The sequence below is a fragment of the Falco peregrinus genome, chromosome 5, assembly GCF_023634155.1.
Source record: "Falco peregrinus isolate bFalPer1 chromosome 5, bFalPer1.pri, whole genome shotgun sequence".
NCBI lineage: Eukaryota > Metazoa > Chordata > Aves > Falconiformes > Falconidae > Falco > Falco peregrinus.
The window spans coordinates 78,530,508-78,542,581 of record NC_073725.1 but is presented as its reverse complement, the minus strand read 5'-3'; the positions used below and the strand labels follow the sequence as shown (position 1 = coordinate 78,542,581).

The 12,074-nt window shown below is 42.3% G+C and overlaps 1 protein-coding gene across 11 annotated transcripts in view; it reads left to right on the top strand.

The window, feature by feature from the left end:
- Positions 1-12,074, top strand: part of IFT140 (intraflagellar transport 140) — an 85,978-nt gene that overhangs the window by 67,318 nt on the left and 6,586 nt on the right. For 7 of the 11 annotated variants that reach the window (XM_027791832.2, XM_027791834.2, XM_027791835.2 and 4 more), the window contains 2 exons: positions 4,146-4,229; positions 9,365-9,542. In XM_027791832.2, coding sequence (XP_027647633.2) covers positions 4,146-4,229; positions 9,365-9,542 — 262 coding nt within the window. The remainder of the gene's footprint in view (positions 1-4,145; positions 4,230-9,364; positions 9,543-12,074) is intronic. The other 4 variants (XM_027791836.2, XM_027791837.2, XM_027791838.2 and 1 more) reach the window with 1 other exon arrangement.

Below are 12,074 nucleotides of genomic sequence, written 5' to 3'. Positions count from 1 at the left end.
CTCACTCCTCCTCCCCTCCCAGCAGCACAGAGCAGGGCTGCGAGGACCAGGCTGCACATCGCAGGGGAGCCCAGGGAGCAAATCACACGTCCTCTTGAAAAGTAAAAAAAGAATTCCCCAGCCTCAACCCTCGGAGCATCAGGTGTGCAGAAATGGATTGAGGAGAGGGATTTTGAAATGCTTTTTACTGAAAGAAAAGCAATATTGGGGTTAGATGTTGAATAGTGTGACAAGAGCAATGGAGGGGCGTCCACCGATGTCTCCCTTCCTCTCTGCAACCCTGGAAGGAAGCATGGCAGATAAATAAGAAATATAAAATCTTGAGATTCTTAACTTGATAGACAAAGGAATTTGGGGGTCTCTGAAAAGGCAGTTGCAGGTTACAACGTGAATGAAGCTGAAAATTGCTGCATTGCAACTGGGTTGGCACAGCCCCGAGCCTCACGTCCCACTTTGCTGTGAACGCTGGTGGCTGTGCAGTGCCTCTGAGAAGGCTGGCCACCTCCCGGCAGTGCCCAGAGGCTGGAAAAGCTTCTGCAAGTTGCTTAATGTAGTGCCTCTGTTCACCATCCAGTATAGAATCAACTACCACACAGCAAGCCAGGACCGCAGCACTGGTGCTGCAAAAGCTGCAAGGAAAGCAGCTCTAATAAACAGGTTAAGAAAGTTCTGGAGGACGTTTCCAACAGTCCTTGAACATGGATGTTTCCAGAGGAGGCTTGCAGAGAGCAGCTCTCCATGTAGTCCTGCTGCGGCTGGCAGCTTCTCCTGCCCCTTGGGGTCTTATTGCTGTGGTTATGCCCTTCCTTGAGCTGAGCTGAGCCTGTCAAAATTCTTTAGGCTGAGAAAATACTGTAGAAGGTGTAGTATTAAATAGTATATTGTGAAATGAAGGTGTAACGTTCCGTCAGGAGCCTGGAGAGGGAGTAGTGAGAAGTCGTGGCAGGAGTACCGGCATCACCGCACAGCCTGCACCTGAGATGTTGGCACAAGAGTTCACAGGGGTGTAATTAATAGAATTAGGTGAGAAACTGTTTTGATTTTATAGCAGCTCTATCTTACTAGCTAAGTTATTTGGCCCTTAATCGACAGGTTCATACTGACCCAATACACATAGACAAACTGGAAATTTTTTGAAAGGCAACGTTTTATTTTCTAAGACTTCTTGTGGAGAGGAGCGGAAAATATTTCAGTGAAGTTCATATGCCCCTATAATTAGTTTTCAGCTATTGGAATTGAATGTAAAAATCTGGTTATGAACTCACCCCTTCCTTAGTGCACTTGATTCATTTTTAATCCTTAAATGGATTGAACTTTGAGCATCTTAGTACTTTGACAGCGGTATGGCATCTTTTCCTCCTTTTTCCTGTGATTGGTCATGTTTCCATACATCCCTGGTTTTAGAAGTTTCAGTATAAATAACACGCTGGTGTCTGCCATTCTTCAAAGACATTTCCTAACAACTGTATTTTCATATTTTATAAGCCAGGATTATTTGTTACTGTTTTAAGCCTGTGATTGAGCAGCAAGGCAGATGATGTTCATACACAGATAGTGTCAGGAGAGATTTACCTTTAGGGAAAAATCTCTTCTACCCAATCGTACACCTGCTTCTGCCCCCTCCTGTCTTTGATTTTTGTGATTTGTTGAAGTCTGAGTATGTATTTTCAGAAGGGCACAGACTTTCTTTACATGTTACATGCAAAAAAAAAGAAAAAAAAGCAATTGTATTTCACAAAGACTGAACAAATCAGTCTAATAATTTAAAGCATAGTCACATCTCTTCCTCTTTTCACGCCAGTTATTTGGTGTGAGAATATTCAACCTCTTTTTTGAATTCCATCAACATGAAAAATAAATTATATTCTTCCTAAGTTATATTTCTCTTTGAGTGCCAAAGGCACCAGGTGATCAGCATCAGGTGATCATCACAGCATTAGTTTTGTGGTTTGAGATCTATGATACTTGAGAAATTCTTCATGTTACATATGCAAATCTGTGCGAGTCAATGAGTTTACATTTAAGGCAGCTTTCCCAGAGGAAAAAAAAAAATCTCATTCTCTCTCCCAAATTGCCTGTTGTTGTGGCTGCAGGTGTGTGGGTGGCTGTGCAGTGAGTTGCAGCTGGGAAGAGATGCAGGTGAGTCAAATAGATCGTTTCACTGCCACATCAAACACAGGAGATGGTGCTGGGACTGGTGACAGAGTTGGCCTTAGATCAGGTGCTTTGTCCTTCTAGCTGTGGTGGGGTGGTCATCTCAGAAGAGGCTGCATGGCTTCAAGCCCGTGTGGTCTCTCTCTGGATGGGGACTGCCGCATCACAAACGATTTCAGACTTTTAGTTTTTGCGATGATGGAATTTGTTCTGGGAACCCTGATCGCAGCTTACAGAGCAGGAAGGACAACAGTGCAGCGCTCTTCAGCCCACCCAGGTAACACACCAGTACGGACAGTATCTGAGCAGCAGCGCAAGGTAGCAGTAATTGCTGTTGGCTGCAGTAATTCAGCAAGCATGTGATGACTTTTTCCCATGGCAAAATTTCTGGTGGGTGTTCTTGTCTGGAGGTAGCTGTTTGCTCTTTTTTTCTATGCTAGAGAGTAGTTCTGCCTAGTGGTAGGTTCAGTTACTCCATCAAATTTGCAGAGCAGCTTATAAAGCATTTTGGGTGTTTCTGGGTGATAAATCAGTTATGTAAATGTAATTAGACTTTCAGAATCTTAATAATTTAGATTATATCAGATAAATAGTTGCTTCCATGCTGAATTTATCTATTTACTACGTAACAAATTCTGCTTACAGTTGCTTATGTGGAGCATAATATTTTTTTCTGTTATTTTTTAGTAGGCAAATGGCTTTTTATCATTCTATTCAACTAATACCAATATTTAAAGATGTAAAATTGGGGAATTCCTCAAATAAGTAGATCACTTCAAGTCAAAATTAAATAAGTTTTGCAAAGATCTGGTAAATTTTCCTATCCTCATACTGAAAGGGCACAGTTGTTAATTTTTGTTACAGTTTTAACCAAATGGTTCTTGTTGGTGTATTCACAGTCAGACATTTTCTATCTTCACTCAGAGATCTTGCACTTCCAGTACAAAACAGTCTGGGAATCCCTCTGATCCTTTAAAAAAGAAAAAAAAACATCGATCACCTTAATGAACACTTCTCTACTGTTAAGTGTGCAGCAGTATATTAAATTGCAGTACTTACTGCATTCCTTAGGACACAAGAGTTTTGTTTGATAAAATTCACAGTGAACAATAACCTGGTGCTGATTTCATCAGGGCAAGTTTGGAACAGACAAAGCTATGTATTTAATATGATATTATAGATACTATTCTGTAAAGCTTTTATTGCTTTATCAAATATTCTGTATCTGCCAGGGAAGAGGTTTTTTGGAATCATCTAGACAGCTTTCAGTGTTTTGATCATACATGAAAAATGCCTGACACGTTTCCTGGAGAAACACTCGTTTAATATGATTAAAGCTATCAACAATCTAATTGAATTGTTGCAGCTTTTAATGCATTATTTAGTTCCTTGTTATCTTTTACTCCCACTAAAAAGGCATAACCAGAATCCGAAAAATGTGTTTTAAAATCATCTAACATAATCTAGCTACATCAAATAAAACTTCATTTTTTCAAGTCCTGAGTTTTTTCTTGGTTACAAGAGAACAGACAGTAAGCCACCAATTTTGACATTATAACTATTTATTTTGCAGTGGTTTGAAGATAAGATCGGTGTCCATTTTTATAGGTGTGTTCAAAATTTTACATAGTACTTCTAAATGATCAGCTTTTCATTCCTGCTAACCTTAGTTGTCATGTAGTTTGTCTCATTCTGACTGTGTCCAAGCCCTCTTTAGTCATTATGGTCTACAGCTGATGCTTTTATCCTGTGACCAGTCTACCAAATCACATTGATGTAAAATTGCTCATAAATGAATGAACTGGTCAGAATCACCCACTGTTGTACATTTAAGCCAGATGACGTGCTAACGCTTTTTTTAAAGGGGTGGAAGGTGCAACTTTAAGTTGCTGACATCCAGGCAAGGTATTAACATTTGAAAAATAGGAATAGATGTTGCTAATTTTCCTTGAGAAGCAGCACCTGCTTTGTCGCATCCTTTTCCTTTCCAGTGAAGACGCCCCCGAGCAGCACGTAGGCAGCGGGTGGAGGCTGGGAAGGGTGCCCCGTGCCAGCCCTGTCATGTTTACTTCAGGGTGAGTCTCCCAGCAAACGCTTTGCACCAGGACGGTACAGCTGCAGTGGTCCCAGTTGGATGAGCTGCTGAGAATCTGCTTTGAATTTCTCATACAGTTTATTTTGTCGTAGGGAAGTGAAGCTTCCTCGTCCCCACTTGTGGGTTGGCAAATGCTCTCCCCCGTGCTGGATTTATTTATTTCCGTTTTTGACAGCCCAGGCTGTGCCTGAGGCGCGAGGGGACACCCACTGGTCCGGGTAGATGTATGCATTAGGGAAATAATATTATTACGTCCTTAATGTGTATTATTATTATGATATACTATCTATCATATAATGTTACAGGGGTGTAATAATATGTAGTTATATATAATAGTGTTACTGTATCTGATATTAGTGTTATAGATATTGTACCTTATATTGGTGTTTCCCTTTGCATTATGAAGTAGTCTTTTAAAGCAGAATGCTCAGGGTCCTGTTCAACAAACTGGGGCCCAAATTGGAAAGAGAGATTCCTTTTTTTCTCCTGACCAAGTTATTTGGAGGCAAGAGACGGAACATATGTTCATTTTCCAAATATACCCCATTAAACAGAGGGAGAGAGATTTTGTAGTGAGATCCTTCAGACATATAATTCTCCAGCAATTCTAAATAATACTCCATTTACTGGATTATTTTTTTTTCTACACTTTCATGCAAAATGGGCAATGAAAATATATAGGAACAGAAGGGTTTGTGAAATCAGACTGTTAGATACTATAAACATAGTTCCATGGAAAAACAGATGCAAAACATCGGATATAAAGGAAGAAAAACTTTTTCATCAAATACATGGTAAAGCTTGTGTCCGGTCTTAAGAGGCATCAAAGTTTACTTTTCTCATCCATAGCACTACTGATGCGGCCTGAAGCCTGGGGAGTTCGGGGTGCAGCAGCAGATCATTTATTCACGTGCTTCACGGGGAGGTGTTGCTCCCCGGTGTGCTCGGGGAGCGTATTCCCATGGCTCTGCTCGTGCTGGTGCTGTGTCTGGTCTTCATTAAGTTTCCAGCTTCGTCTGATGAAGTACAGATGCAAGCAGCTTTCCAGGGGGAGAAAAGGAGGAAGAGGAGGAGGGGAAGAACAGGAAATTCCCAGAGCATGAGCTGGGGGCAGGTTAAAACATTACTTGGTATTTTATATGTGACAGTGGGGCCAGACCTGGAAAGAAGAGTTGCTGGCTTTTAAGGATGCAAGGACAGTTTGTCTTTCTCGCTACACTAACAACTATTGAGAGAGAAGCCATGGTTTGCCTGGGATTTAAGTGAGCCTGTTTTGTGCCTCCTGTTTCTTGGTCCTTAACAAGACCTATATTAATTTGCCTGCATTCCTCAGGGACAGCAAAACGGATGGGCAGGACTGTTGCTCTGGTGCGGGAGGCGTCTGCCTGCCAGGGAGGTTGTGCCATCCCAAGGCCAAGGCTGGTCTTCTTGAGACACAGAAATGTGGAAGCCTGTTGCTGGTGCTTCCCAGATTGTTCTCTTCTCTAAACCCATCCCTTGCCTGCAGGCCTGCCTGCTCCTGCCAGCAAGCCTGTTGGGTGCCTCGAGCTGAACAGTTTGCAAGGGAAATCTCTGATGAAGAATTTGCTGTTATAAAACGTATCTGCTCTTTCTGATCAGCCATGGTGTGGAGAGGCTGGAGGTGTCTCTTACGGGTAAAGGTAAAACTGAGATTCTGGCTAAAAGTCCCCATGTCTTTCTGCAAAGGAGCTGTGATGATTTAGCATGGTCCGTGTCGTTGCCCAGTGGGGGCTCGGTCACGGTGCTCTGTGGTGGTCAACAGCTGTGCAGTTTGTGCCTGTGTTAGGCAGTGAGACTTTCTGTGGTGTGTGCTATTGAATTTTTGTCAAGTGCTTTGGATCTTTTGCACTTCACAGGTTGGTAGTACTCTGGTACCTTTCTAGTTTTTAAATAAGATACAATAAACCACATATTAAACTAATAAATACAAATATATTAATAAGCATATAATATACGCATATGAAGACTGTCTTTGCCAGCAAATAGTACATTGCTGTGTCAGAAATACCTGCAGACCTTAGCAGCAGTATATGGAGTGCCATGCAAAACTGAATGGTCTCTCGAAGCAGAAACAGTTTTCCAATATTTTGCTGCAGGAAGAACATTGAAATAATACATGTATGTGCCTTATCAGAGCAGTTTCCTTCTTGTGAGGGAAATGTCCACGGGAGAGAACCAGCGTCTGCTGCAGCTCCACATTGACCAGGGGAGAAGGTTTGGCTGTGGGTTCTCCCCCGTGCAGCTGCTAACAAAGCCCTCCTTAGCTCTAGTGGGAGAATGGGAACTGCTCTGTGCAGAGCAGGGCCGGTTCATTAGATAAAACATTCCTTCAAGTGCTTCTGGGGGGTGGAGGCAGGAGAAGGGATGGTCAGAGGGAGGCAACATGCTCACATAGCTGCTTGTGCTGCTCTTGGCCTCTCTCTTGGTCTTTGTGCTGGTTAAGTTTGCGCAAGCACTGCTCTACCATGAACACTTCCAAGTTCAGCATCTTTGGTCTGGTTTGACCACAGTGCTGAATTCTGGTGTGTGCTCACCACCTGCTCAGCTGGGACTGTCGGGAAGGCAGTGCTTGCCAAAGTAAAACTGAATGCAGAGTACATCAACTGGAGATGTTTCTTCCTCTGTATTTGTTGCACCCAAGTGGTACCCTGCTGCTGGAGCCCCTTGGATTAGTTTTACAAATAGTTTGGAGTGGAGGAGAAAGAAGTGGGATGGCCAGAGATCCAGCTCCTCAGGGCAGAGGTACATTTGGGTGGTCCAATGTGTATGGCTGGCATGGGTGCTGAGGTGGCCCGCAGGCAGGCTGTGCGTGCAGCAGCATCTCCCACCGAGTTTTGAAGTTGGCAGGAGCTGTTGCCATTCAGGAAAGCATAATGCAGCTGATAGATGATGAGTAGCATCTTCTAAGTCCTGGTGTGTGTCTCTGCATACTGTTATCTTTTAACTTTGTACTTTAAAATACACTGTTCTCTTTCCTTTCAAAAGTTTCCACTCCCTGTAGTCTAAATCAGATTTCTCATCTGTTTATCTGTTCAAGCCCATGAAATCTCATCTTCTTGCACTGAGAGAATTGCAGGCTGTCAAAGCTCTGAAAAATAAAGATTTTGATTTCCTTTCAGTAATTTGCCATTAGTCAGTTTGACAAATCGCAGCACAGACGTGCATTCCTTCACCCAGAGTGAAACGGCTTTTGGCAACTTCTTCTGGCATGCTACGGACTTTGGAAAATATTTCTTTTCCTTGTGTGCAGTGAAGCATAGCCGTGCACATGCACCCCAAGATTTTGCATCTTTTACTAATGACAGAACTCACTGTGCACCTTGATCAAAGCAGGTGACCATATCTAACACAACCTAAATGTACTTTAAAGGTATTTTCCTGCTCTTTCTAGTTCTAGATACAGACAGTGGCTGGAATAAAAGGGAAGCCAATTCCAATTTTTCAAAAATTAGGAAGATCGCATCTTCTGCTGATATAAAGTCAGCATTTCTATATTGAGTGACAATGCATAGACTTACAAAAACCTCACCGCTAGATCCTTCTGAGTGTAAGGTCTTTCCAGTTCAGAAATTACTGTGTTCTGTTTCAATGTTCCTTTTGGCTTCCCAGTGGGGGGGACTCGGATGTGTCAGAGCAGAGCATGAGAGGAGGCTGCATTTGAACCACATTCAGCACGGACATGCAGATGTAAGAAATTCAGTAAAATATTCAGACGTGTATTTTTGCTTTACTAAACAAGCAGAACATCTGAAATTTGCCCCTGAATTATCGCTTCTCATCCTATTTTATTTTCTTTAGACTGTTTGGCCTTAATGAAGTTTGTCACATACATTGATCACTACCTGGAAACATTATTCCAGTTGTAGCTGCAAATAAAAAATGCTGTAATTGTAAAGTAACTTGGGAAAAGCATTTTTTGTTTGCTTTTCTTTATTGTTTGTGTTTGACAGCACATTGTGTCTCATCTGCTTTGCTGCTTCCCGGTTAGTCACTTTTCCCTGTTTGTGCCGGGCTTTCCCACAGCAACTGGGAAGAGAAAAACATTTTAATCATAGGAAAACTGGAAGGGGATTTGCTTGCAGATGGAGGAGCTGAAGTGTCATTCAACTTTTTTTTTTGTTTGTTTGTTTTTGTTTTCTTCTTCTATCATCTAGACACTTATTTTGTGTTGTGGTGGTATGTGAGAACTGTATGGACCATACCTCCGCTGAGGTTCACACACTGAAAAAAACCCATATTTTGAATGTGTGTGGTTTCTATTAGTCAAACATATTGCATTTTATTCTGAAGAGCCTCAAATGCAAACAGAATCTATGAATACCTTTGCACGTCACCTCATGTAATGGTCAACTGTGTTATGGTTCTCCTGTTGAGCAATGCTGCCTGCTGAGACCTGATGTTGCAGCATGGGAGCGTGGTGCTCAACTAGTCCCTGCCCTTTGTCTTGGCAGAGGATTTGGCAACGTTCAGCATAAGCTCTTAGCCCTGAGTTCTCATCCTGAGCATTGCAAAGTTTTTCTTTGTGCCATTTTTTTATGCAACTTTTAAATTAGAACATGATAGTTTGCTCGGTTGTTTCCTACGCATCATTCCCTGTTACTGAGCGCAACTATTAGGCTCCTAATAGATGTTGCATATTTGAACTATGCAAGACAGTTTGAGTGTAAGGTTTATGTATACAAGACTTTTCCCATAATTTTTCTTTTGAAATCTGAACACTGACGTGGGGGAATTGTGAATGTCTATATGTTGCAGCTACAGCAAGAAGCACAGTGATTGGTGCATGATCAATGTTTATACACGTGCAAACGTAACTGCTTTTGTTTAGACGTTGGTGTAAAACAAAACCTGCCAACCAGATTTCCTTAAGGCTGTGGGCATTCAGCTCCAGAACTGAGCTTTATGTCCGAGGCCTATTTCTGTTCCTCTCCAATCTTTGCACAGCAACTGGAGTCTCTGTCACATCCAGCAAGTGTCCAATATACTAATGGTTTTCTTTTTCATGCTCCTTTTCCCTTGCATCTTACCTGCTCAGTACCCAAGCCTTAAAGGTGACACCGTAACAGCTCTCCTCTTCTTTCCCATTTCTCACAGTGAGGCTGTCTGGGAGAACATGGCTCGCATGTGCGTGAAGACTCAGAGGCTCGACGTTGCCAAAATTTGCCTTGGAAACATGGGTCACGCAAGAGGAGCCAAGGCATTGAGGGAGGCTGAACAAGAACCAGAGCAGGAGGCCAGAGTGGCCGTGCTGGCCATTCAGCTGGGCATGCTGGTAAGCCTGCTGACTGTATGCATCCCAGAATATCCACCCTGCTTAACTAGGGACAAAAAAGAGAAACTAACAATTTGTTAAAATTTTGTAAAACATGTTATGGTGCAGAAAGGTTGGAGGGGGAGTTAAATGTATTGCCAGGTTTCCAAGGAGCAGTGAAGAATAGTTTTGGCAATTATTTTCCTAGAGTTGAGTGTTTATCCTGGGGAAATAGGCATCTCCTTCAGCAGTGCACAATTCCTGCGTGACGCTGATAGGGGCTTTCCCTGAACTCCAGAGGCTCAGCAGTTACCCCAAGCCCTTTTAATGTTTCTCAAAAGAGTAGATGAGAATGAGAATGGCAGAATCTGATGCCTGGAAATAAGAATACCAGGAGCCATGGCTGCCTAAGGGTATAGCTAATTAATTTGCCTGTTTCCTTAACTGCTGTACAGAATTTATATGGGAGTTTTACTCCCATGTGAAAAATTGCTGAGTGAAGGAAGCTGCTGGCTGAATGAAGGAAACATCTTTTAAGGATGGTTTATGTGTGAAACATTAAACAGAAAAACTGTTTTCTTGGGGATTAGTTCTTCCAAGCTTAATCATTCTGTGTTTGACGGGATTAAAAAAAGGGTGCACTTTAAGTGTTCCAGCTAGAATGTTTCAACAAACATATTTTAATGTCCAGTATGGGAAATGCAAGTTCCCTTTTGACATGTTTGTAGAGTGAAAGGCTAAAACTGTTCTGCCAGAGAGTAAGGGCTTGCCTAAGGCATTTAAACAGTCTAGGCAAAATTGGTGTTTCCTGTGGGAATGGAGAGCTGTGGCAAGTCACATTCGCTGCTTGTGCTGTCGCAGGGACATCTGCTGTACTACAGTCGCCCAGATTTCCATCCTGGCTTCTTCCATCATGTGAGCAGTAACTTGCCTGGATGCAGCACAGCCAGAGGACAGGTCAGGTCAGGCTGTCCTCCCCACAGTCTGGTGCACAGGGTGACTGTCCTTTGTTCCTGCATTTGGAGCCCAACCTGGCAGTTAATACACAGCAAAATGGAGATTTGTCTTTCCCCTGTGTCTTTGTTGTAGTCTGAGCCCTCCTGCCTTGATTACCAATAGAACTGAGATCTAAAATGGGTTTCAGACCAACGTTATCATGTGGGTTGAACACTGACCAGAGCACTGTTGAGTTAGATGAGTGATAAGAGCATGTGTTTCACTGGGTTTGCCTTTATTTAATGTCTTCATTAATGGTCTTCAAGAAAAGCAGAAATTTCTAGTTTGGGAACCGTAAAAGATCCAGGCGTATGATCTGTAAGAGGGAAAAAAACTGGAAAAGGATAATCGATTAAATACCCCACAGGTCACAGGAAATCATGAATTAGATAAAAAATGGCAAGGTGCTATGACGGCAAAAATCTGTTTGGGGCTGCATTTGAAGAGACACAATATCCTGGGACTTTGATTTGATAATTTCTATTTGTTGCAGCTACAGCTGGAACATTGATTTCCACTCTCAAGTATCTCATTACCAGAAAAAAAATGTTGATGAACTGGAAGAAGTTCAGAGAAAATCAGCGCAAATTGTTAAGCTCTTGGAAAGATTTCACAGACGAGGAAATCTTTAAGATAGCTGAATAATTAGAATTTGGCTGTACAAGGTGTTTAGCAATCTACAACAATAAATGAGAGTATATTTATTTATAAGAGTATAAATGCTGAATAGAGAGAGTAACTACTCTGAGTTAAAGTGAAGAAGAAAAGGAGAATTCAAACTAAATGTTTGGAAAACCTTCCTGGCAGAGAAAGCTGAGGCTGAAAAGTGCCAGGACTCCCTTTGGATATTTAGAGGTAGAGGGCAGCTGTAGCAAAACGAATGCACTTCTGTTGCTTTTTTTCATCTCACACAGAATCATAGTGCAGGCATCTTCCTTCTCTACTTTCTATGCTTTTTTGAATTTGAAACAGTAGGAGACAGAAACTGTTCTGTCTTGGACAGATAATCTCAATTTACTAAATATAGTGTACAGCTGGACAGCAGTTGGGTGGAGCAGGAAAATGCTCCTTCCACAGGAGTACCTCTCGAAGAGTAAAAATAATCGTTCCAAATTTGCTCACCCTTGCATCAGCATCGGCAAACTCCTCCTGTTCTAATTCTGCCTTAAATTAATGGCATTTATTCCCAGGAATGGATCCGAGTTGTTCATGAACAGCATTGCTACCTCTGAGACCTGCTTGGAGGTCGCAGGGGGTCCCCTGCCGTGTAATGCCTTCTTGCCAAGCCCCCTAGTGCCTAGGACCATTTGCCTGGACCTTAGCTCTGAGTAGACAGTGTGGCTGTTAACTGTAGCCCCTCATGAGCACACCTCCCCTTTCTGAAATGATTTATGCTCCCGATGACAGCGTTTAATTGTTGATGGCTTGCTCATGTCACCCCCAAGTTGATACTGTACAGTAAATGCCAGGATCTGAGCGCTTTCCTTGTTTTCACATAAACATCCTGTTTCACAGTAATGTGCTATTCTAGGCTACGTGTATTTAGTTGGTTAAACC